Source organism: Gymnoscopelus microlampas (assembly GCF_963454915.1).
Source record: "Gymnoscopelus microlampas genome assembly, chromosome: 7".
NCBI classification, from domain to species: Eukaryota; Metazoa; Chordata; class Actinopteri; order Myctophiformes; family Myctophidae; genus Gymnoscopelus; species Gymnoscopelus microlampas.
The window spans coordinates 16,275,792-16,303,156 of NC_139944.1; the positions used below are offsets into that span (position 1 = coordinate 16,275,792).

The 27,365-nt window shown below is 42.6% G+C and overlaps 3 protein-coding genes across 7 annotated transcripts in view; 2 read left to right on the plus strand and 1 right to left on the minus strand.

Annotated features, from left to right (window-relative positions):
- matn4 (matrilin 4) overlaps nucleotides 1–9,580 on the minus strand; it is a 40,742-nt gene extending 31,162 nt beyond the window's left edge. For all 5 annotated transcript variants that reach the window (XM_084063637.1, XM_084063640.1, XM_084063639.1 and 2 more), the window contains exon 1: nucleotides 9,310–9,580. The gene's annotated coding sequence lies outside the window, so the exon portion shown is untranslated. The remainder of the gene's footprint in view (nucleotides 1–9,309) is intronic.
- Nucleotides 6,043–27,365, plus strand: part of rbpjl (recombination signal binding protein for immunoglobulin kappa J region-like) — a gene marked incomplete at both ends in the record, with an annotated part of 35,844 nt that continues 14,521 nt past the window's right edge. Inside the window, 7 exons of the mRNA XM_084061732.1 lie at nucleotides 6,043–6,142; nucleotides 9,236–9,362; nucleotides 15,691–15,822; nucleotides 17,072–17,142; nucleotides 17,424–17,539; nucleotides 21,139–21,313; nucleotides 26,187–26,324. Coding sequence (XP_083917858.1) covers nucleotides 6,043–6,142; nucleotides 9,236–9,362; nucleotides 15,691–15,822; nucleotides 17,072–17,142; nucleotides 17,424–17,539; nucleotides 21,139–21,313; nucleotides 26,187–26,324 — 859 coding nt within the window. The remainder of the gene's footprint in view (nucleotides 6,143–9,235; nucleotides 9,363–15,690; nucleotides 15,823–17,071; nucleotides 17,143–17,423; nucleotides 17,540–21,138; nucleotides 21,314–26,186; nucleotides 26,325–27,365) is intronic.
- On the plus strand, nucleotides 24,556–25,632 carry LOC311048316 (tRNA-dihydrouridine(16/17) synthase [NAD(P)(+)]-like; the record flags this gene model as incomplete). Its single annotated transcript, XM_084061540.1, has 1 exon — nucleotides 24,556–25,632. The coding sequence occupies one exon, from the start codon at nucleotides 24,556–24,558 to the stop codon at nucleotides 25,630–25,632; it is 1,077 nt and encodes a 358-aa protein (XP_083917666.1).

Consider the following 27,365-nt stretch of genomic DNA (forward strand, 5'->3'; position numbering starts at 1 on the left):
GGCCCAATATACATTAAAGACAGCCAACCTTATTCCCCCAACCCTGCACATTTCTTTTAAACATCATACTTGGCCTTGAGTCGTTACTTCCCTTCCAACTTATCCATCCATCTACCAACCTTCCATTGGCACTGACCTCCAGAAGTAGAGCTTTATTCATTTATATTTATTTACCGTGGACAACGCAAAATGCACAACTGAAATCAACATTTCAGTTTCCACATCAATGTAAATGTGTCTGAGTTAGATAATGAGCTAATTTTAATCTGTAGTCTCTGGGAAGGTTGTTAAAATTGGTGGTCTAGAATTGTCAATACAATACAACACAATGAAAAACACACCACACTACAGTGTGTTTGATTTTAGTCCATAAGTAATACAATAGTGAGAGGATCCAAGACAAAGACATACACACAACAAATGTTTACCACATAATAAGAAGGACTTGAATGCAGGAACGGGTGATAAATCGCAGGAGTTGGAGGTGAGAGAAGTGAAGGATAAACAATGTTACCGTTACTCACAGAAGTATTTTGTCTTTCTTTCTACAATTATACATGTCATGCTTTAACTACAAAGCTTTAGGTGAAACAGCAACAAGTTGCTGACCACTGACATGCCATGTAACACAAGAGGCCTGGATTTCATTTAAGTGCTGCCCCCTAGGGAGCAGGACGCATAAATACATCTTCCAGATTTCCTCTCCTTCACGTCCCTGATGTCTACTGAAATATCTAATTCAAAACTTTACTTACTGACCAGGAGTGGGGCTCTGTAAGCCTGCCTTCCTTTCTGCATGACCTGAGTTTGTCACTGAATCACACCAGCTGAATCATGGGAACAAAAGTGTCGGTGACCCAAATTCTAGAGGAGCACGCTTGTGTCCGGACGGTTACCGGGTCAGTTTCCTGGACCGGCACAAATAGCCAATCTACAAGCTCACAACGTGTCACATTGTGAGCTTGTGAAATTATTAGTACTTTTAAGAAACAAGTTGACATTTGTGGATACACTACATGATTATTAGCCATCCCTGAAGTGCCCTTTGAGAAAGGCACTTAATCCAATTAATGGTAAATGGATTGCATTTATGTAGCGCTTTTCTCCAAAGCCCTTTACAATGTACTTCACATTCACACACCGATGGCGGAGGAAACCATGCAAGCGTGTGGCAACCTGCTCATCGGGAGCAGTCAGGGGTTCTGTGTCTTGCTCAAGGACACTTTGACACTTAGCCAGGGGGAGCTAGGAATCAAACCTGGAACCTTTGGATTCCAAGACGGCCGCTCTACCTCCTGAGCCACTGCCGCCCCACAACTGGTATAAGACTTTGGTTGTATTGGGCAGCATTCAGGTGTGAATGGGTGTCTGAAGAGGGACGTTGCTGAAAAAGAGCGTTGGTGCTCAGAGCACCTATACACTGTATCTGGATTAATAGTCAAAAGAAAAAAAGAAGTGAGTGATTTACTGTATGTAAGCTGCATTGCGGGTAGTCACACAGGGCCAAGGATCTGTCTTGACCAATAGACAGTTCAATCTAAGCACATCCTGTTATTCAACCAGATGAAACTATCTGTGCTCAGAAATGCCAGTGGTTCAGCAAAATTCGAACTCACGTTGGCAATCTCAGACAAGCTGAGGACATTCACAGACAGTTTCTAAATAGCCCTGGATTGTTAGTAATACATCAATAATGTCAATTCGAGGGCGGAGCTGGTATGTGTCTTTGGAAGAGGCATCATAACTAGTGTTCAAATTCATTCCTCCTGCTGTCTAATGGACATCACAGGTGTGTTGTGGAGCACGGCTGTTTGTTATCCTCAGATGTGAAATCACCCCATGTCATAATGCACCTAGCAGACACTATCATACTATTCTTGACTCTGTAACTGTGGGGATGTGCAAACAGGCTGCAGTGCACGTCGGTGCGTGAGACAAGGGCTAAATCTGGGTGATTTTTCTTCAAGACAAAAAGAAAACACAACTCGTAATGTATTTTAAAAACAAAAACAAAAAATAAATATTTAAAATATAAAGCTGAGTTGTTAGATTGTTGTTTGATACATTTGAAGTCATTCATTTACACAAAATGAAATCCCTTGATACAAACATTGAAACAACTTTGATTGCATTATGAGTGTGAATTTACAAACCTCTCAGCAAATACAGAAGCCTGGGTTCTCACTTATCATTAGTGTTTGATGTGTGTGGGAAACCTGCACTCCAGCAACAGGTGACTATCTTTATCCAAACACACACAGGTACAGTACTGCATGTGCTCTCTCTCACACACACACACACACACACACACACACACACACACACACACACACACACACACACACACACACACACACACACACACACACACACACACACACACACACACACACACACACACACACACACACACACACAGAACAAATTGATAACATATCCGGGAATCAGGAAACACACACACACACACACACACACACACACACACACACACACACACACACACACACACACACACACACACACACACACACACACACACACACACACACACACACACACACACACACGTCAGCACCTCTTGCACACAGTGTGCTCTTATAATACTGTATGTAGCTTCAGTCCAGACACAATGACTGCAAGAGGTGGAATATAAAAGCTTGCTAACAAAAAGGATGCGGATTGATTGTTTATCTGGTTGATCAGTATCTTCATTTAACTATGTCTTTTGATGACTTTTAATGGGATTTTTATCGTTGAACCAGATAAGGACAGAAGCTATGTCTGTGGGATAAACATACATAGTGGCTTCACCGTAAGGAACCTCATAAAGACTGTGAGTTGTGGGTCTTGTCATCGTTGTTCTCAAGCAGGATGAGAAGAACAAGTGGAAATTGACCAAGAACCATAGACAACTACAGTCACAAGGTAGGACAAGTCATTGTTACCGCTTCACAGTCTTAGCTTCAATTCTGGCGTGTTATATATGTATATATATTTGTATTCCCAATGAAAGTTCTCAGGGCCTGCTACTGTATGTACACTCAGGCCCAAAAGAACAATTCAAAACTCCTTGCAGAACTCTAAACTTCACTTATAAAAATACCTTTTTTGTGTGTATCTCGGAAAAAGCTGACTTCATGTAAATACTGGGTTTTGATCCAACAGCAGTACAAAGACAGTACATGTCATTTCAGTGGACCATCAAGACATAATACAAGACCAACTTGAAGCAAAGTGGATATACACATGAAGTCCCTATCCATTTCATTACAGAGCTTAAAAAGGCTCATTAGACACACTGCAACATGGAAACTATCTACATCTGTTGTGAAACCATTTTCAACATGTTTACTGTATGTGTTCATGACTTCATGTTCATAAAAAAGTGGTATAATCTGAGTAGCTGGCCTGCAAATACTCAGCCACACAGCAAATTTACTGCATTCAACTGGTTCCCTGGATCTGACAAGTTTGTGTAGAATGACAAGGATACCTGGTGAATCTGATGTTGAACTTAAGTGCAGAACCCTGATACGGCTACCTGGGCATGATATAAGACCACATTGATACACTTCTAACTGGGTGAGTCATCTTGACACATTCATTATCTATAGAGCAGGAGATGCAGCTGTGAGGTGCTGCCAGTATGTTCACTGCATGGATCAGCTGGTCTACATTAGCATAAAGGTGACTTGACCCAACTTTAAGCACATTAATCTGTCCTGCGCAGCGTGACTCAAAAAACTCGAATCATACCAATAATAATAATAAAACATTTTATTTATAACGCACTTTACATTTTTGCAAACCTCAAAGTGCTACAGAGTTTAAAAGCATGTCATAAAACAGCAAAGTCAACCAAACAATTACATGGGACCCTACTAGGCTAAAGGGTCAAATTAAAACTAGGTGTTGCAGAACAAAATATGAATGAAGATTCAGACCATTTCTGGTTTATTTACAGCAAGACTTTTTGGTGGATGGTTCAGGCAATATAAGAGAATGGTTACGATCAAGCCACCTAGCTTTTCCTGTTTGAAAACAGGGAGCCAAAACAACCAAGTACAGGCACATGCAGTTTATGTGTAGGTTACATCACTTATTTAAAGAATTGAGCATCGGCCATCAAACGGACAGTTTGGGTGTATGGCATGTCCCCCAGCGACATTGATGAGAATGTACCTTTGATCTGGTGGTGCTGTGCTCTGTCAGTGACTGAGAAACTGGGAGTGACAGACTCAAAATCACCCTTTCAGCACAAACTGTAAACTAATACAAACACAGTAGATTCGGTCAATAGATAAATAAACGAGTCATAGAATGTATCTGTGGGACAGCAAAATGGCTGTATACATGTTATACTACCCTTGATCACATACATCGATAGGTCACCAATATAGACAAATCCACAGACTGCCTGTAGGCAATCATAACTGCGGTGTCAAGCGGCTGCCGCTCCGCAACGCGACACAGCAGTTATGATTGCCTACAGGCAGCGTGTCTGTGGATTCGTATAGATGAAGGGGAAAAGCAAATACTGGGATTTTTCAGAATCAGTTTTGTTTGTGTTTGTTGATGAGTGATTTTGAGACCTGTTTAGCCATCCTATAAAACTGAATGGAATGAATCACTATTCAGGTTCCTTTCTCACATAGTACAAAAGCAACAGATAAAGATGGTCGACGATATTTGGACTTATATCATGACCAGTAAGCCAAACAACTCAAATGTATACCAAATTCAACTTTGGTTCTATTTCCTGGTCACTTAGTAAACCAACATGGCCAGGGGTCCCAGAGGACCTCTGTTCTAAAATAGGAATATTTGGATAGTTAAATGATTAAGATGGGGAATGGTGTCTTGAGATTAGTCTTTGATTGATTGATTGATTGATTGATTGATTGATTGAATACTTTAATGCAGGATTGTTAACAGTACAGGTACTGTAGTACAGTAAAGGGTTATGCTAAAAGGATAACACAAAAAGCCATTGTACTCAATTAATCAGATCTAGATCTACTTCATGTATCAAATGCCATGTCTCTGAAAGCCACTTCTTCCCCAACAGTTACAAAGGGCTGACAATGCTAGAGGACATCAGCTGTGACCACGCCCACCATGCATGAGTCACATATTGTGGAGGACAGCACTGAGGGTGAGTGGGATATCACAAGAAATGTATAGACATTGTTGTGAAAAATGTAGTACCTTTACCTTTTTGTATGATATTGTACAAATCAAACGCAAGCCATCCACGTTGATTCAAACTGGCAGTGTTTGTTGTGACATTAAACTGAACCAACCCAACATCTTATCCTAATCTTAAAGGACCACAACCGTGTCAATATACTGTATATGTGCCATTATTCACAGACTAATGTCAGAGTCACATAGGCATTGACCCACTTCCAGTCATTGATTTTATTTAAGTTTTCTCCAAAATGTTACCTGAATAAATGTGCCAATGTTGGTTAAACATAATTGCACGGTTATTAACTCGTGAACATTTTAATTTAGTTTGTAAATCAATCTTTTCTCAAGAGAGTTTCGTGCTCGATTTTTTCTGATCAACCTGTGCTACATTAAATCAACACAACGACAATTTTGACAAATAATAGTTGTGCAAAACTATTTAGTGTATTGGATTCCTATCACAAACAATTTCCAAGTCTCTGAACACAGTATGCTTTGGGAAATGGTCAGTGATATTGTCAAGTATACTCTAAGTCATAGTCAACACTCAATGGGCTAACCATGCTAGACCACCACATGGTCCATTAAATAAATTGCATTATTATAATTTTTTCAATAACCATATACCTCATCTTGAATTAGCCCACTCGCATTGGCCACTAGCCAACATTTCAAACATAAGTGTCTACCTGACCTGAAGTGGCACGTACCAGCAGTTCAACATAGAGTGACGAGTAACGGTGTTCACTCTCCATTCCGACATCTCACCACTCCGACTAGTGGCTTCCGCGTGCGGTTAGGGTTAGGGTTAGGGTTAGGTATAGGGTTCGTCAACGTCGGAAAGGCGACATGTCGGAAAGGATAAATGCACCCACGAGTAACAACAACAACAACAACAACAACAACAAGAATCATCTCACCCGTGATACTTATGTTGTGGCCCCTTGGGGTGGGAGGCCATGACCCAGAGGCTAAGGCTTTGGGGACAGGTGGATATATTGACATCTGACACTTGGTGTCCTTCAAGAAAGTTCCTGCAACTCAATGACACTCTGGCCGTGCTACCAGTTAGCTGTAGCATTACAAAGCAAATTCTTGTTGATCACTGCATTTTTGCTGTATATGCTGCATCGTTTGTTTGCGTGTGTTTGCGTGTGTGTGTGTGTGTGTGTGTGTGTGTGTGTGTGTGTGTGTGTGTGTGTGTGTGTGTGTGTGTGTGTGTGTGTGTATGTGTGTGTGTGTGTGTGTGTGTGTGCGCGCGCGTGCATGCGCGCACGAGTGTGTGTGTGCATGTGTGTGTGCGCATGTGTGTGTGTGCGTGTGTAGCTTCTACTATTGCACTTGCCACTATTATATCAAACATACAGCAGACTCAGCAGACTCAAATTAAATGATTTATTTTAAAACTAAATGTTATGTCATTAGGCCTATTTAAAAAAATCTCACTCTGTAAGCCTTCCTTATAGGCCTACTGTACCGCAGGGGGGAAGTCGGTTTAAAATGGTTGAGCTAAATATACAAATGAAAAGGTAATATGGAAGGAGAGCATATGCACACCACGTGAATCATGCACATCTCTGTGGGATGTCTGTTTATGTTGTGCTGTATGTTAAAACACACACGCGCACGCACGCACGCACGCACGCAAACACACGCAAACACACGCACGCACGCACACACGCACGCACGCACACACCACCGTCAACCACATGAATCTCTGAGGAGTCGGACCTGAGGTGGTCCTGGACAGAAAATACACATTCTTCACTGGTTTACATGAGGAGGGAGAGAGAGAGAGAGAGAGAGAGAGAGAGAGAGAGAGAGAGAGAGAGAGAGAGAGGGAGGGGATAAGTGTCTCTAGTAGAGAGTAGAGGCTCCAGTACATTAAGTCCAGACTGGAGACAGAACATACTAAGCCATGGTTGGAGGGAGAACCTGGAGAAACACAACAACTACTCTGTAGCAAGAAGATTTGAGACAAAGATAGTGGAGGGACAGCTTAAAGAGACAGCAATAGAGAGATGGATTGGAGACAAAGAGAGAGATGTACATGGAGGAGAAAACAACAGAGGACGGAGGAGAGAGAACATCTTGTGGTTCTAGATAGTTATAATACTAGAAAAGTACGCTCCTCTGAGCACAGATCTCCGCCAGGCCTGGTTGGCTACCCAGGGCGCGCAAACGTTGGAAGTCAATCATAGCCAATCGGAATGGTATATGAAGAAAGACCAGAGATAACGTGTACAGATGTGTGTGAGTTTGGGACAAAATCTGCAGGAGTAGCCAAAAGTGTGTACACAGTATAGGGGGAGTTGCGTCATGATAGAAGGACTCCAGGGGGAAATAAAAACGTACGATTCAAGGTTTAGGCCAGTGGCAATAAGTGTGTTTTGCAAAAAAAACAACCACAAACTGGCGTAAAATCTTGTCAGGCAGAAATGGCCCTGGCTTGTATGGGAGTTGCGACATGATCCAAGGAATCCAGGGGAAGAAAGATTTGGACTCTATGACCTACGGTGCAAGAGTTATTGGCCAAAACATGAATCGGCCTGTTATACGTAGCAACACTGTGAGGCCGATTCGAAAAATTGGGGACAGAGGTCCTTCCTTGGCCTATTGGGTGTGAGCGAGCAAAGTTCCAGCGGTGCCGGAGATTAGCTGCTCACATAGTCAAACAAGCAGACAGACAAACGGACAGACAGGGGCGAAAACATAATCTCCGGCCCTCGGCCGTCAGGTCTGGTGGAGATAATTGAGAAAATGAGGAACTCTGGTGTGGAGGTACAGTGCCACAGCACAGCATGTATCCCTGCAGTGGTCAGTAGGGGGTTGTGAGTGACATCTGCAGTCTGTAGTGAGATGAAGACACTGCTCTGCTTGTTAGCAGCAGCAGATTGGAACCAGATGGACCGCTACTGTTAGCAGCTTCACTGACTGACTGACTGACTGACTGACTGACTGACTGACTGACTGACTGACTGTCTGTCTGTCTGTCTGTCTGTCTGCCCGTCTGCCCGTCTGCCCGTCTGTCAGTCTGTCTGTCTGTCTGTCTTTCTGTCCGTCTGCCCGTCTGTCTGCCCGTCTGTCTGTCTGTCTGCCCATCTGTCCGTCTGTCTGTCTGTCTGCCTAGTATGTGTGGGCTGGAGCCTGTAAAGTTCAGTGTGTCTGAATAGAGCATCACCTCCAGGCAACCAGTGTGAGCCCCCAGTGCTTTACCCCCTTCCTCTTCTCTCTCTCTCTCTCTCTCTCTCTCTCTCTCTCTCTCTCTCTCTCTCTCTCTCTCTCTCATAGAGTTATCGCTTTATCCTAAATGTGTCTTTCTGACATTTTCCAAAAAAATACTCACTCACTCACACGCACACGCACACGCACGCAGGCACGCACGCACGCACGCACACACTCACACACACACACACACACACACACACACACACACACACACACACACACACACACACACACACACACAAACACAGGCAGGCAGGCACCCATCTAAACCTTAATCCAGATGTCACTGTATCCTGTTCTAAACATCACTGACACACCAAAAAGACACGTGTAAGCAATAACGTTGTCCAAACAATGCAAATGGCATTCAAATACAACAAAACACCCAAACGCTTTTAAAACAGGATATTTCACTGGAGGTGTGGTAAAGCTTCAAGGGTTCGTTTTAATCATTTGTTGTAGCCAAAGTTGTTCAAATGAAATAACTTCCAAATCAGCCAGCTCAGCTTCCCTAACAAAATACAAAAACATAATCAAACATTCAACCACTTAAACCCCACCATCAGCTTTCTGTGAAAATAGCAGATCCACAAGCTCACAACACCAGGCATTGCATTGCATTGTGAGCTTGTCGATCTGCTATTTTCAGCTAAAGCTTTCCCCACAATAACAGAAAACCGATAAGACCCCGAGGGACTCCGGTTACCCATATGGGGTTTAAGTGGTTAATTAGCCAAATTGTAGGCAACAACAAAAAACCTATGCTTTGTGGTGGTCCTAACAAATGTCCCAATAATGTCCCCCATCTGACCAGATGACTGTGTGTGTGATAACAGCGCCCACCTGTTCCCTCCACCTCCTCCTTCCCCTGACCCGTCCCTCACTCACCTGGGAGGAACGCTGCTGGACGCACCGACAGCACTGGACTGGGACAGCAGCAGGTGAGAACACTTAGCGATAATTGACTTCCACAAAAAAAAGGAGCAATTCGTAAAAACACAGTCAAAAACACAGTGCAGTTATAACTTGACAGTGATGGAAGGGGTGTTCTATCCACGAACAAAAAAAAACCCTCACCGTGCCGTGAGGAATGAGCGCTTGGGACGTGAAAATGTGTAAAAGCTCCGTGGTCTTTCTCTGGGGGTATTTCGCTGGTGGAATGAGCCTGTGCAGGGATGGTGTGCAGGTATAAAAATGTACAGGAGGCGAGAGAAGCGAGAGTTTAGAAACGCTGAGACCCCACCCACCACGCTTTGAAATCCGAACCCAAATCTTTTTGGAGGCACTTACTTTGGAGAGGCGAGGCATGGCGCGTCAAAGCGCACTGCGCTGCGCTCTGCAGCAGCATGGTGCCAACACGTGGAGGCTTAGTTCCAGCTTCACTTTTAGTTTTAACATCATGTACCGTCCGGGTTTGCTTCACGTTATGCAATAGTATGCAGCAGCACTAGTCAGCCATCTGTCTGTCTGTCTGTCTGTCTGTCTGTCTGTCTGTTTGTCTGTCAAAATTGGCAAATGCAATCCTTTGTGTGTTTAGGATCATGTTCTCTATCGCCTGGGATATTGTGGTTATTATGGCGTCCATCTTTTGGGTCTCCTTTATCTCAGTAAAATAAAAAAAAGTTGAATAGACCGAGCAGTCTCCATTGAAAAGACAAGTATTCCTCTTCTTAATACCATACAGTAGATCCATTCCATTCTAAAATGTTCTTACACTGACACCTGTCTTTGTGAATGACAACTAGGCCTATAATCCTATCAACAATTAGGCTTATACTGAATACAAGTTTCAACTAAGAGCGACTTCAAGCCCACGTGTGAAAGTGTATTTCCCTGTTCTTGTCTTTCTCCTCTCCCTCAGCTCTTTATTTCCACAGCGTGAAATACCGTCCGTCCGTCCGTCCGTCCGTCCGTCTTTCTCTGCTCTGGTCTGTCTGTGTCCACTGTGTGAAATACCAGAGGCTCTTAACTCTGACACAATGACCTTTGACCTGTGGGGGTCTTCCCCAGGGGAAGGTCTAATTTAGACTACTACTGGCACCCTGGTGACTGACCACACACACACACACACACACACACACACACACACACACACACACACACACACACACACACTGGTATGTGTACACATACAAAGAGGTACGAATGTACACACAGGCAGAGAGAGGTACTTTTTCCACATACGCCAGTACTGATGTGCTACACATACTAACATAGTGGGTGTATATGTGTGCAACTGCACATGCACACGCACACGCACACGCACAAGCACACGCACATGCGCACACGCACACGCGCACACGCACACACACACACACACACACACACACACACACACACACACACACACACACACACACACACACACACACACACTGAGTCAGTCAACTGCGAACCCTGAACTGTGAACTGGGGAGAACCTAGTGGGCCACTGGAATCCCCCATATGTGAACAAAACATCCAGTATGCCTAAAGTCCATCCACCTTCCTTACAAGGAAAAGTCTGCTCACCTCAGACATATGGACCATTGTATGGCTGGAGGGATTAGCCCAGGGTCCACATGACTATACATAAAAGAGAGATTTAGACCTGAAGTTATATTCGTATACAGGCATACATAACTCATAATATAACAGTATATCATGTTTTACTTTTTTGTCTGCGTTAAAAAAAAAGGTTATTGATATAGAGTTTCAGTCAGTGTCAACAACATATTTCACATGCAATATGATTAAGGATTGGCTCTGCTTGTGTCTTCTATGAATAATAATAATAATAACTAGAAAAAGTGCTCCTCGGAGCACAAGTCTCCGCCAGCAGACTTGTGTTGGGAATGTTGGGAATGTTCTAATTCTTATGTTCTAATTAGAACATGTTACTGTGTCATAGTAACATGACACAAGTGTCCTATCCGTGTCCTATCCGTCTGTTTTATCCAAACCTTAGTTGGATAAAACTGGTATCCCCACCTGGAGTTACTGTATAACTGTCCTATCCGTCCTGTCTGTATAAGTGTCCTATCCGTCCTGTCTGTATAAGTGTCCTATCCGTCCTGCCTATGTAAGTGTCCTATCCGTCCTGTCTGTGTAAGTGTCCTATCTGTCCTGTCTGTGTAAGTGTCCTATCCAATTGTTACAGTATCCGCCATTTCTCAGCCATTTCGTGATTATTCCTGTCTTACCTCACTTTGAAAGAGGCAAAGACTCTTTCAAAGTGACACATGTATTTATAGCCCGTTATATGTCACTAGCCAATCAGATCACACTATTTCACCGTATTGTCAAGTGTCACGTGAGGCCCGACCAATGTTTGCTTGGCTGACGGAAAGTGAAAACAAACTCTCCTGGCGGAGACAATTATTATTATAGTAATAATAATATATACAGCCTCTTGATATGGCTATAGCTTTTCTCTTTCATGATGACACCACAATAGTCAATATGGATCAGAATTGACTGAACAGTAAAAAACAAACTGGTATTTATAGCTACAGGACTCCATTTGCACCAACCACTGCTTATATCATGTAAGTGTTTTTAGTAGTTCTAGTTTATTTTTATTGTTTTACCGTTGAACTATAACAGGGAGCATGTTTTCGTTTTAGTCATATTTTATTAACAGACTCAACATACAGATTGGTTAAAATATAAATGTATTCAGAAAACATTATGGATTGCAGCTTTAAATACAAATACAAGCATACTGTAACTGAAAGATAGTCAATTTAATTAAAAATCGATCTATTGTTGAGACTAAATAGCAAACTATTCTAAATGTTTAATGTGTTCTCAAATCTTATCATAATCACCCTAAATCTCCAAAATCCTGTGCACTTGCATGTTAGGAAATCTGTTTTTGTTTCCAGATTCTGTGGTTCCATGTTTTTTGTATTCTCTGCATCTCTGAATGATGCCATAGTTTATTGGTGTGTTTGTCTTAGCAATGCGATGGAACTAGATGGTAAAACAAAGTGTGATTTGAGGTTGCCCTGGGCAATGCCATGCAGTTTGGGCAAGAAAGCTTATTTGGAATTATACTTTGGCCAGCAGCACTGAATGGAAAGTAGCACTGTGCACAATACTTCCGGTGTCTCTGTAAAGGCCGATCACCCTTGATCACAGTTCACAGTTTTACAAAATTCTACTGAAGTCTATTTAAAACTATAGGCTGCATACCAAAAGTGTGGTGTTTTCAACAGAAGCTGCTGAAGATTGTCACAACACAAGATGTGTGAAAGCACTTATTTTAATGCATGTGGTCTGGTCTTTTAAATCTCAAAAAAAATTCTATCGATTAGTCACCCCATGGAGACTTGAATTCATGGATATTTTTTAGTTTTTGTCGCATTCCTAAGCCAAGAAGTTGATGACCAGCAGACCGGTAGGCAGCGGTTCCGGTAGGAGACACAAAGGAGACTCTTTGTGTCTCATACCGGAACCGCTGCCGGTCATCAAATTATTGACTAAGAATGTGACAAAAATTAAAAAATATCCAGTAGTTCAAGTCTCCATGGGGTGACTAATCGATAGAAAAAAGAAATATTTTGGGGGTGAACTATCTCTTTAAGGACTAATGAAGGCAAATAAAGTCAAGAAGAAGAGAACAGAACAGAACAGAACAGAACAGAACAGAACAGAACAGAACAGAACAGAACAGAACAGAACAGAACAGAACAGAACAGAACAGAACAGAACAGAACAGGACATGCAGTGTAATGAACTCACAGGATTAAGTAAAGAGGTCATTTCTGACCACACATAACCTCCTCAACTGCCTGCACCGCGCCACTCCTTCCCCCTCCCTCCCTCCCTCTTGTCTGCCTCCTGTCTCCCCCCTCTCTATTCTCCCATCTCATCTCCTTCCCTCTCTCTCTCTCTGTCCATCTCTATTCCACCTATTTGTTTTTCTCCTCCCCTCCACTTGCGTGTCAACACAGTGGTCATAATGAGAGGCATTCCGGAGTCCAGGCTCTGTGTGTTGGGCTACTCATTACAACGTTATTGCACAGAGAAAACATTGCAATGCAACACTGAGGGGCCTCCGGCTCACCTCATTATGGCTTCTGTTGCAGCACTATGTCTTACAGTTGTTTAAAGGATGACTTTTTTTCCTATCAATTAGTCACTCCATGGAGACTTGAATTCATAACATTTTTTTTGATCTCTGTAATGATTTGATGACCGGCAGCGGTTCCGGAACCGTCTGCTGGTCATCAAATTATTGGCTTAGGAATGCGATAAAAAAACAAAAATATCCATTAATTCAAGTCTCCATGGGGCGACTAATCAATAGATTTTTTTTTTTTTTTGGGTGAAGTATCCCTTTAACGTTGACATTTTGAAAGATAGCAATGAGGAATGATGGTTTTCTCCTTTTGTTCCTCATTTTCATATAATATTGTGCTATCAGCTCTCCTAATTATGAAATTAATTGAAAGAAAAAATGTGAATGTCACAAAACCTCCTTTTTTTAAAAAAGATATTTTTGGGAGCTTTTTGGTCTTTATTTATAGTTTTACAGTAGAAACAGTCAGACAGACAGGAAACAGGAGGAGAGAGATGGGGAGAGACATGCCGCAAAGCTCGTCGGGAACGGGACTCGAACCCGTGATGCGCTGCAGCGCTGCTACATTGAAGCTTAGGTGCCTGGACCGCTACCCCAGCCGTCTGGGCCTCTCCCTGAATTATTGAGTAAAAAAAACACAATTGCCTGCGTAATTTCCTAGGACCACAATGGAGAAAAAAAAAAACAGGGCTTTTTTGTGTTATCCTTTTAGCTTGTTAAATTGTACTTGCCGCACTGTTTTCAACATGTTCATAAAGTATTCAATCAATCAATCAATTGGCACCGACTTATGGAAGCAATCCGTGCTTTAAAATGCATTATAACGCATTGATGCCGTTGAACTATGCCGTTGACATAAATATATGTGCAATAATATTTATGTCTTCAAGTGTGTTGGATGGATTACCATCGAGTATACTGTGAGTCTGAGCTAAACCTATGAGACCACTGAAAATCTGTTTTCTTAAGTCTCAAGAATACTTTAATGTACTCAATGAACTCAATGAAACATGTTCCTTTCTGTGTCTGTGTGTGTGTGTGTGTGTGTGTGTGTGTGTGTGTGTGTGTGTGTGTGTGTGTGTGTGTGTGTGTGTGTGTGTGTGTGTGTGTGTGTGTGTGTGTGTGTGTGTGTGTGTGTGTGTGAGTGTGTGTGTGTGCGCGCGCGCGCAAGGGAGAAGAAGGCAAAAGACAGCCATGATAAACAGACAGATGAAGAGACAATTTAAAGAGAGGTTGGCTAAATATCAGCAAATAAGGACAGTAGACAGAAAGGGATTTTCCACTTTGTTTTATATCTTCCAGTAGAGCAGTGTAAGCACCACCCTTTCCTATCCATTCTATATCCTTAATCACAGTGGAAAGTATGCTTGGCATGTCTTTATGTCTTGCATTATAGGGATAACAATCTGTATTCACATCTGATGTGGTTTATGATAGCACACTTGTTCCGTATTTGTCGTGGGAGAGTCTGTGCATGTCAGTGAATATTACAGTAGCGTGGTGCTTCCACCGCTGTAGGGATGGGGGGTTATGGACTATTTGTTGTGTAGTTCAACAAGTAGAGCGCTGTGTTGGGGGTATCTGCTATTTACACATTTTATAAAATATTTCAAAACTGTCCCCACTGTCAGAGTACGTAGTGCAGTAGCCTACCTCTTATCAGAGGCCAGTACTATGACTGTGGCATTGGGCATCTCCATATTAGGTCAAAAAGTGATGAGACAGACACGAAGATGCACAGGCAGGCTGAGATTTCCAGAAATGTATAGATATATACCCTGCATCAATTAGTGTTGTTTTTGTTTCACCATGACATTGACATTTAGGCTGCTGAAATAGAATTTTTGTATCAATATTGTGGCATTCTTCTCTATTTCATTTAAGATTATGCCTAGACCTTGTGGGTGTTGACGCAACATACTGTATAATTAAGTAATATAATACATTACTTGGCACAGACACTAATGACTCATACATAAAAAATTCAAACACACGTGAAATGATGAGGTGTTGGATAATGCATAAGCTATGTTACACTATAGTTTAGTTTATGATGATGTGCAGGTCTGTATTTTTTCTGAGGACACCCAGAATGTTATTGCTTAGTCTTTCCCCGTCACACAACTGACCAATAAGAATGTGGTTTTCACTCAGCCAAATCCTGGCAGCCAATCATTTTTGCTGACATTTTCTTATCCAATCAGGAGACAGGAACCAGGTTTCCGGCTGCCAGGGGCAACCAGCGACCACCCTGCAGGAACGGAGGCCCAATCTGACCAGAGTGTCACCATTCTACATGCCAAGGTGGCACAAAAGTCCTATGGCAATGAAAAAAGGTATAGGGGCCAGTTTACTGTTGCTATCTTAAAGCTGCTATCTTAAAGCTGCACTATGTAACTTTCCTCTTCTACCCTGGATTTGAACCTGCTGTCCTACACAAGTGCTGACATGTTTACCATTGAGCTAATAGAGTCTGCCAGCTTGCTCAGGGGATACATTGAATACTGACCATCAGGTCAAACTTTGTGTCAGATCCTGTGTCTAGGTGAGACATGACCTGTGACACGATCTAAATGTCTCAATAGAGAAGCAGGGGGACAAATTACAACCACCCCAATGGTATGTTAAATTGTATTAACATACTCTACCACATATATTGGACAAAATTTCATTTTATTCATTTAAAACAGCTACATTGTGCCGCTTTCAAATTAAATGTGGTAGTGTCAACTTTAAAAAAAATAGAAGTCTAATATAATTGTTAACTAAATTCAGATTTATACATTAATACATTTTAAAAAATGAAAATAAAGGCTTGCGCATTTACCCCAGGCTTTGTGTAACTAATGAACAAATCCAATATTTAAAATAAATATACGTCCATAAACAGCAACAAAAACAACACAAAAACAACACTATAGTATGTAAAGCAGACGGAATATCAGAAAATGGAAATTGATCCATATCGGTTAACATGTGGGCTGATTTTGAAGCTTGTGTGGCTGCAGACTATCATGTACATTGTTAATTATATTTTGACTGAACATGCCTGACTGAAGGGCCGGTCGTAACTGGGTCGTTATAGAGGCCGCCTGGGAAACAAAAGGTCACTGGTTCGTGTCCCAGCCATGCTCTACATGTCAAAGTCTCCTTGAGCAGGATCCTCTGGCGTCTCACATTCTGTTTTTTAATGCAATTTTAATGGGTCCTGGACTCCTGGGTCATGGGTGGGATGGCCGACTTGGAGGGATTAACCCCTAACTGCTCCCTCAGGCACTGCGCCTCCTGCTCCTGATACTTAACTTAGGGTTGGTTAAATGCAAAAATGCAGGGACAAATACAAACCACAAAGGAGTGCAGACTATTATTAGAAGTTTCCTAGCAGCCGAAGTAAATAATACTAATATGGCTTTATTTAGTGATGCAACTCAAATGAGAAAATCTGTTTCAATCTAACTAGCAGTTGCTATAGCCTATATACTGTACGTATGGCACTGAGAAAAGGTACTGGTGCAGAAGAACTGCTGCAACTGTGTCCCATAATATTGTGTCTTTGCTAAAGCTGTAGGACTATATCACCTGTAGGTTCTTCTGTCCTCCTCCATGTGTGTACATCAGTGGACCAGGATGGAGAGCCAAACAGGATCATCTGAAAGGTCCGGAACTCTAGAAGAACTATTGACTATTGATATTGTTTTAGCACATGCTGTATTTGAATATTTGAAAGAGAAATGCAGAGTATATACTGTACAGTGAATTGTTTCAGCTCATTTCCTATCGTTCACATTTGTCCTCTGTTGCTCATTACCTATTAGCGCATTTCTATATTTCTTCTTTCCATTTTCTCCTGCATTTCTCTCCACTTCATCTCCCTCTCTCTTTTTGTCTACATACCCTTTCTCTTCACTGATCTCTCTCTCTTTCTCTTTCCATCTAGTGGCTGGTTATGGGGACTCTGTGTATCGTTTGTGTGGCTACATGTGTCTGGACAGCTCCGGTCACTCCCAGGCAGACACATTCAAACTGGTCTTTGATGAACAGCCAAACACCACGGTCAGAGCTTAGTGTGTGTGTGTGTGTGTGTGTGTGTGTGTGTGTGTGTGTGTGTGTGTGTGTGTGTGTGTGTGTGTGTGTGTGTGTGTGTGTGCGTGTGCGTGTGCGTGTGTGTCTGTAGTTAGACCCAATACCCAAAATAGACCAGGATGGGATGCCTTTGGTTCCAGAATCTTATAGCCAGAGGTGGAAAGTAACTACTTTTCATGTACTTGTTAGCGTACATTCTAAAATCAGTAACTTTACAGTACTTTAACTTACTGTAGGTAGATTTATTTTTGTAGGCTTACCTTGTGAACTGAATTACAGAGTAGCCTACAGTTCTGCTGATGGATAATCCACTTGAAAATATTTTGAACCACTTTGCCGTTGTAAGACAACCTTGTTTTCTTAAGCTTTCTTATAAAGAATAGAGCATCACCAAGGACACTTTCATATAGAAGTGTTTGTGGTCCAAAGAGCTAGTTTTACTTTAGTTGTTCTCAACACAAGTACTGTAAGTTTTCTTCTACCCGAGTAATATTTAAGTCAAGCAACAGTGCCTTACTTGAGTAAGATATTCTAATACTCTTTCCAGCCCCATCTACAGGCTGTTGTTGTCTGGCCCACAGAGATGTGTGTATTTACCCGGACGAGACATACAGCACTTTTTATTACAGGTCTGTTTACTTGACAAACAGCCACGTCAGACAGACCAAATAACGATGCCGTAAACCCACTGTGTGTGCATGCCAGCCACTTACTGTATCTACCTAGTATGGACAATGCACACATTTGCAAAGCATCATCTATAGGCTCCCTTACACAGTCTGTCTGTCTGTCTGTCTGTCTGTCTGTCTGTCTGTCTGTCTGTCTGTCTGTCTGTCTGTCTGTCTGTCTGCCTGCCTGCCTGTCTGTCTGTCCGTTTTTTTAGGTTTCGAGAGCCTATCAGGCTTCGAACCCTATTACATCTGTAAGAATTCATGATCTTCCGCCGGTTTTGCCAGTTCTGGCCTAACCGCCTGGTCACTTCTTATGAAATTCGGCAATATGGTAGAGGGCTATGCCAAACGGCGAAAACCCGAAACTCACAACCATTGGCCAAAGGGTGGCGCTGTAGCACTCAATTGAACATGCCAACTTTGAACAGGTACAGCTCATGCCCTGTTCGACCTACAGCCATGAAACTTCGATACACACATGCGTCTCCTCATGCCTAACAACTTTCGCTGTTTGACTTTTGACCTCTGACCTTTAGATCTCCCACCATTTCGAATTCTATGAAAAGCAGTAAAAAGCAGTAAAAAAATCACTTCTCCTGGGATTTATGAGCAATCTGTACGAAACTGTATACACATGAACTTTGGACCAATGCCGACAAACGTAACTTAGCGGATTTTCCATAAGTGAAAACGTTAAGCTTTTATAAGCCAATGAAAATTGCAGCTTTTTTTAAATTATTCATCTGCCCCTAACACATACATGCAGACTCACATTTGTTTGACACTTTGCAATATTGTAGAGGGTCCTTCCAAGTATCACTGAAACCAATCTTACTCCAATTGGTCAAAGGGGGGCGCTATAGCAATTTTTTGAAAATGCAAACTTTAAACAGGCAAAAGTCATGCCTCGTTTGGCCGACAGCCGTTAAACCTGCTTACACATGTGCCTTGACTCATGAGGAACACATGTATCACTTTGACCAGTAAGCTCTGCCCTTAGATTGTCTGCAATTTTGAGCAGTTTGAAAAACATTTAAATCCAGGATTTCTGAGCAATTTGCATGAAACTGTGTCAAATACATGTTTGAGGCCCTTTTTCACAGGTTCAGGTGTGTTGGTTCAATAGCTTGATCGCTTAATCATCTGCCTTGAAACCATAGGGTAGCCGGTTCGAATCCCACCTCAGGTAGACTTAATTATAATTGCATTGCACACAACATGACTATACCAATGAATACATGTGCAATTGTTAAAGATGACGAGAAATGAATACTTGAAAGTAGTTATTTTCAATGTATGACGTACTTCATTCGCGCTTTTGTTTTGTTTTGTTGGATTCTCCCTTTTCACTGTCTAAGGCTGTGTATTGGATAGCTCCACCAGTAGAGTGTGAGTCTCATGTGCCGAAGGTCCCTGGTTCGAATCCCACTTATTACAGTTCACATTTAAATTGCATTGTACAAAACATGACCCTGTTAATTCAGACATGTGCAATGTTTAGACAATAACACGAAATGCTTTTAAGAGTAGTTTTTTTTTATGTATGACATACTTTCTTGTGAAAATAGCCGATCTACAATCTCACACCTTTTTAGATAGCAACGCGTTGTGAGCTTGTAGATCGACTATTTTCCACTAGTTTCCATTCCGAAATATATTGAGCAGTTTGAAAAACATTTAAACCAAGGATTTCTGAGCAATTTGCGTGAAAGTGTGTCATGTGTGTGAACTCCCTTTTCACTAGTACAGGTCTGTTGGCCCAATGGCTTAATCATCTGCCTTGAAACCACAGGGTTCCTGGTTCGAATCCCACGTCATGTAGAATTCATTATAATTGCATTGCACACAACATGACTGTATCAATGAATGCATGTGCAATTGTTAACCAGTAAACTCCGCCCTTAGATTGTCTGCAATTTTGAGCAGTTTGAAAAACATTTAAATCCAGTATTTCTGAGCAATTTGCGTGAAAGTGTGTCATGTGTGTGAACTCCCTTTTCATCAGTTCGGGTCTGTTGGCCCAATGGCTTAATCATCTGCCTTGATACCAGAGCGTCGCCGGTTCAAATCTCACCTCATGCAGACCTCAACTCAATTGCATTACACACAACATTACTGTATCAATGAATAAACATGCAATTGTTAAATGAAAAGCTTATTGAGAGTACTTGTTTTCAATGTATGATGTACTTCATTCCCTCTTTTGTTTTGTTTTGTTTTGTTGGATTCTCCCTTCTCACTGACCAAGGCTGTGGATTGAATAGCTTGATCAATACAGTGTTAGTCTCATGTGCCAAAGGTCCACGGCTCAAACCCCACTTGTCACAGTTTACATTTAAATTGCATTATGCAAAACATGACCCTGTTAATTCAGACATGTGCACTTTGCTCTCTCTCTCTCTCTCTCTCTCTTTCTCTCTCTCTCTCTCTCTTTCTCTCTCTCTCTCTCTCTCTCTCTCTCTCTCTCTCTCTCTCTCTCTCTCTCTCTCTCTCTCTCTCTCTCTCACACTCTGTCACAGTCTGCCACTCTGTCACTGTCTGTCTGTCTGTCTGCCAGTCTGCCAGTCTGCCACAGTCTGTCTGTCTGCCAGTCTGCCACAGTCTGTCACAGTCTGCCAGTCTGCCAGTCTGCCACTCTGTCACAGTCTGCCAGTCTGCCACTCTGTCAAAGTCTGCCAGTCTGCCAGTCTGCCAGTCTGCCAGTCTGCCAGTCTGCCACTCTGTCAAAGTCTGCCAGTCTGCCAGTCTGCCACTCTTGTCACAGTCTGCCAGTCTGCCATTATTCTCGAAACCGCTAATTGCTGCTTGCAGCTATATTCTGTCTTTGTTTCTGTCTTTTGGCTGGTTTCTATTTGCCTGTTTGTCAATGTTTGCACCCATCCATGCATTCACCCCCAGATGTTCGCCTGTGCCAAGTCCCTGTACATCTCAGACCAGGACAAGAGGAAACACTTCCGCCTGTTGCTCCGCCTCTTCCTGGGCAGTGGGCAGGAAGTGGGTTCATTCCAGAGCAGGATGATCAAAGTCATCTCCAAGCCGTCCCAGAAGAGACAGTCCATGAAGAACGCTGACTGTGAGTCTGCTAGTACACAGTACAGTTGTTAGTGGCCATTCTGAATCAATCATCTTTAATCTATCTATTTTGGGATATGAATGGGAATGGATGTTTTATTTATTTTATTATTTCATTTTTGTATTGGAATTTTAGTTTAACAGGAACATTACTGTATGTGATTTGATTTGATTTGATTTGATTTTGGTAAAAGGAATACAAGTAAACACAATGTAACTTACTGTAAACCCAGGATATACATAAAACCGTAATGAAACTAAAAATAAATAGTCCAATAAAATTACATAGCACTACTAAATTGCATAGCACGCACGAAAACCCCCTAAAATATCAAACCATAAAAACACAAATTTAAAGTGCAGGAATTTCAACTAACTAATTAACACATTTTGTGACACAAGAAAATGTGCCAAGGAATTATGGGGTGATGCATTTTTCTAGCTAGATGGATGAAATATGAAATACACACTATCTAACGTAACTATTGTTATAGTTCAACATGCTGACTGGCACAATGAGTGTATGCTACATTCCAACTGAACTGCACCAGATGATTTCAATCAGTCTTTTACTGCCTGGTTGAAGGTGTGTGTTTATTAATGAAATCAATAGGGGTAGAGTTGGATTAGAGATAAAACTCGAAAAATGTGCTCCTCGGAGCACAGGTTTCCGCCAGGCCAGGTAGCTTATAGTGGGCCAGAAAGTTTGAAATCCAGTCACAGGTGGAAAGGGCTTATTTGGGGAGTCGGGTAATAATCCAAGGAATCCAAGGGAAAAGGTACAGCATTTTGATTCAAGAGTTATAGGCCAAAACGTGAATCTGCCTGTTATAGCGCCACCATGAGGCCGATTTAAAAAAATGGCGGATGGCATATATTCCTTGACCTAATGGGAATGTGTGTGCACTGTTTCACGGCAATCGGACGCTGTGTTCATGATTTGAAGCATTTTGTTCAAAACAGGCCAATCAAGCCAATCTTAGCCAATTAGGATGGAATATGAAAAATCGGACAGATCAGTCTTGATCACATGACTATAGCGATAATATGTTTCGATTTGGGTGATGCTTTGACAAAATCTGTAGGAGTAATATCAAAACATTTGTTTAGCAAAAATTGGCCTCCTGGTGGCGCTAAAACAGGCCGATGTGAAATATAATTCACATCGGTTCTGCTCTGGCCTCTAAGGAGTGTGTGTGCACAGTTTTGCGCCGATCTGTCCAATGGTGCCGGAGATTAGCTGTTCACAGATAGCCTGGGACCAGACGAATCTGCGAGTGCAAAAAAAATTTGCACTCTGCGATTTGGGTCTGGCACCGCTCCATAGAGAATCCATTTCCTGTTCCAGAAGACGTGGGGCACCAATCAGGGCCCAGTATTCGAATATGGGCGACTGTAATTGGTAGTTGGTTGTAGGTCTAACCAATTGCGTCGAGGGACATTGTTTTGATGCCGCCCCTTGGGAAACAAAACGTCCTCATGGAAGCACCAGACTCATATCCATCCGGTGTGATATAGTCTAGCTACGCCAGGCTAGTTCACAGACAGATGGACGGACGGACGGAAGGACGGACGTACTGTACGTACACGCACACACACTCGGACAGACAGGGGCGAAAACATAGTCTCAGCCACGCCTTCGGCCTAGCGGAGATATTTTTGCATGCAGTTACCTGCTCTGTGTAGCATGACTGGACACTGGTCTATTGACTTTGTGGAACATACAGGATACTCAGCCTAAGGTATATAATTGCAGCTTTTCTTCTGTTGAAAATATGCAACAAAGTAATTAAACTTAATCCTAAAGTTTAAACTATTTTGAGGAATGTTCCCAGTGTGTTGTCCCCAGGTATGAGAAAATGATTGGCAGATGACAATAGGGTGTTAGACATGTCAAGTGTAGGGGGTGCAGGGGGTCAGACTGAACTGTCACAAATAAACAAAATGCACATTCAAATGCACACACACACACACACACACACACACACACACACACACACACACACACACACACACACACACACACACACACACACACACACACACACACACACACACACACAGTCAGTACATGTCATATCACATCGTAGGATGGTGTCCCATGCCAAAAATAGCAGATCTACAAGCTTGTTGATCGGCTATTGTTGGTGCAGCAAAATGTCGTATGATGAAGTATAAATCAGGCTATACACAGTGTAGTGTGAAACAGGAATTTGTTGTGAATAGATTATGTTTTCTGTGCATACAGTACCAATAACAACTGATTTTTGTACATATACAGTACTGTAAGGATATATAATAAATAACAGCAGGCTACTCTGTATATACCGTAATGTTTTGTTTGTCTACTCTACACAGTAAAATCCTGAGCATTATGTAAATAATGTAAGTTAGCACTCAGCAGTTTGTGTTGTGTATGAGCATGAACAAAGCCCCCCCCCCCCCAGCATGTATGTAAACAGTGCTCCATCATTCAGGTTGTGTTTCTATGCTTTTCTGTGTTAAAGAGGGAATATGGTAGAAAGAATGTTAACTGGTTCCTCTTTATCTCTCTCTCTCTCTCTCTCTCTCTCTCTCTCTCTGTTTTATCACCTCCCATCTCTTTCGCCTCTCGTACTTTTTGTCTCTTTATAATGACATTTACAAATGTCACGGTTCCACCCCTGTGAGCTTGTGATGTCATAGAGTGATGTTAGAGCGTGACATCATCAGTGACATCAGCAGGATCTATATAACTGCCCGCCAGTCAGTCAAACCACAACATTATACTTCTAAATCTTTATTGACAGTTCCACATCCCGTTCCGGTCACATTTGAGAGGTTACGCTGTAATAGCAAGGTGACCTTCTCAATATTAGATGACATATTTACTATTAGGCCTCCTACTGTGAGGGACAACTGTTAAGGTGTCTCCCAGTCCTAGCTATGGAAGTGTCGATTCTGTCAGAAATTCTTCACCTGTCACCAGAATGTCATGTGCATCCCATATAAGGCCATGTGTCACCACCCAGTCTGTATCTATTTTGTGTGCCCTCACTCTGTATAAGAGGGGTCGCAGAGCTGTACTCAGGAGATTGTGCTATGCTACCGGTGTGGTGCAATCTCTCGGGGTGTTCTCAACACTACTCAAACCATATTTTTTATGGAATTCAATTTCTTCATGTAAGTTCTAAGAATTCTATTACAACGCAAACGTGGAAAATTCTGCAGTATACCAACAATTTGACAAAGCAGGCACCTGTAATGGCAAAGCTCCAGGGCTTTGACTTCTGGAGAACCACATTGAAGGGTGCACGTTTCGTCGTGGCGCCCATGGTAGACCAGAGTGAACTGGCCTGGCGTTTACTGAGCCGCCGCCATGGCGCCCAGCTATGCTACACGCCCATGCTGCATGCGCGGATGTTTGTACGAGATTCAAATTATCGGAAAAGACACCTCTACGATGAAGTGTGTGCGGAGGACAGACCCCTCATCACACAGTTCTGTGCCAACGACCCCGCAGTGTTCCTGAAGGCTTCTCTTCTGGCCCAGGACTACTGTGACGCCATCGACCTGAACCTGGGCTGTCCTCAGAAGATCGCTAAGAGCGGGCGTTATGGAGCTTTCCTTCAAGATGAATGGGAGCTGCTGGAGAAAATGATCAAGTTGGCCAATGAGAAGCTGTCTGTTCCAATCACGTGTAAGATCCGCGTGTTCAAGGAGATGGACGAGACAGTGCGCTTTGCCCGGATGCTAGAGAAGGCTGGATGTCAGCTGCTGACGGTTCATGGCCGCACCAAAGACCAGACCGGAGCCATGACCGGCTTGGCCAGCTGGGAGCACATCCAGGCTGTGAGGAAGGCAGTGAACATTCCGGTCTTTGCCAACGGCAACATCCAGCATCTGAGCGATGTGGAACGTTGCATTCAGGAGACGGGCGTGCAGGGCGTCATGAGCGCTGAGGGGAACCTCCACAACCCAGCGTTGTTCGAGGGCCGCAGCCCCCCGGTGTGGGAGATGGCTGAGGAGTATCTGGAGCTGGTCAAGCAGTACCCTCCCTGCACCCTGTCCTACATACGAGCTCATCTCTTCAGGCTCTGGTGTCACACACTCCAGATCCACCAGGACCTAAGGAAGGAACTCGGCCAGGTGAAGACGCTGGAGGGTTTGGCCGAGGTCAGTCGACAGTTACGACTACGCTGTGAGGAAGAAATTGCCCAGGGAAGGGAGGCGGGACAGAAACAGGCGAACGGCCTGCCCTTCCCTCATTGGATGTGCCAGCCGTACGTCAGACCGGCACCAAAGCAGAACTGCAATAGCCAGGAGTCAGAAGTGAAGTGAAGAACACATAACACATTTTTATGTTTATGTTTATGTTGGTGTGTGTTTAGGTAAATATTATATGTTTTATACTTACCTGAGCTGAATGATCGTTGATGGTTGATATACTTACAGTATCTAATATTTGAAGTATTTGAAGCCTGGGTCAACGGGAAACGTACAGTACCTGTTGACCTGGGGAATGTAAGTTACAAGTTACACTAATACCATGGGAAGAGAGAAATAGAAGTGCCGATCATTTGAAATATCAAAGGGGAATGTACTTACCGTTGTAAATAGAATACACAATAAATAAATTAAACCAAAAGATATAAATGAAACCAAAAGATAAACGTATTTAAAAGAATGTAAAGAACTCAGGGCACTGCCTTTATCAGTAGGTGGGAAGGAGCGCTAAATAAGGAATCAAATGTGGGAAAAATGGAAAAGAAAAAAATGAAACCCCAGAAGTGTATCCTTGACAGTAATGTCTGCATCAACATACTGTACGTTTATAGAAGTTGCTTTATTTACATTAAGTAGTGTGTGCGTGTGTGCGTGTGTGTGTATTTCAGTGTGTATCTCTTCTGGCTCCAGAGTGGCTCTGTTCAACCGCCTGCGTTCACAGACAGTCAGCACTCGCTACCTGTCTGTAGACAGAGGAGCCTTCATAGCCAGCGCTCGACAGTGGACAGCCTTCACTATCATGCTGGGTAGGATGTGTGTGTGTGTGTGTGTGTGTGTGTGTGTGTGTGTGTGTGTGTGTGTGTGTGTGTGTGTGTGTGTGTGTGTGTGTGTGTGTGTGTGTGTGTGTGTGCGTGTGCGTGTGTGTGTGAGAGTGTGTGCATTGCGGTGTAGCCTATTACCCTAGAATGGATCAAATGCATTGCAGAGGGAGAGTATTCATGGTCTTCTCATAATTGTACAAGCTTATACAAGAAAGAATGTCATCCACTCTTAAGAACTGAGGCCGATTCTTCAAATGCCTTCCAAATCCGTAGCAGATGTACAAGCTTGCAGTGCAGCACAAAGTGGCGCGCTGTGCGTCACGCGCTTGTATATCTGCTATTTTTGAATAGCCAATGCAAAAATCTGAAATGTCAGTGATGCTTTCCCGGTTTCATTGGGTTAAGCCTGTAAACTTGTTATGCATTACGTAAGTTGAATCTGAATCTGAATGATCTCTCAGAGTGTGAGAGGCTACACTGGCTTGTTTTGGCTATTGTTATCTCAACCTGTGAAACATTGATCGTTAATCATTTATTGTGTGTGTGTGTGTGTGTGTGTGTGTGTGTGTGTGTGTGTGTGTGTGTGTGTGTGTGTGTGTGTGTGTGTGTGTGTGTGTGTGTGTGTGTGTGTGTGTGTGTGTGTGTGTGTGTGTGTTTCAAGCAGTTAAAGGTAGGGTAAGTGATATTTTTTGGTTAAAACAAAAAGTATTTTGTTAAAATGTTAAAGCACTATATTGTGATAGTAACCATTGCTATAGAGTGTTTGTTCAGTTACAGGGGCCTCCCCGTCTCTCCAGCTCTTTAATACACAGAAAATACATTTTTTGGTAGGTGACAATATTTCAGCCAATCAGAAGAGAGTACCCATTTATCAGCTTAATTTTTATAGTGTTTCAGTTCCCATTTTGCCAGCTCATTTCTTAGTGTCATCACTTCCAATTTCACTTGTTTAATCTGTATCCTGACTGAGTTCTCTATCCTTATTGGATAAAATTGGAAATGAAACTGAAACTGAAACGAAAATGC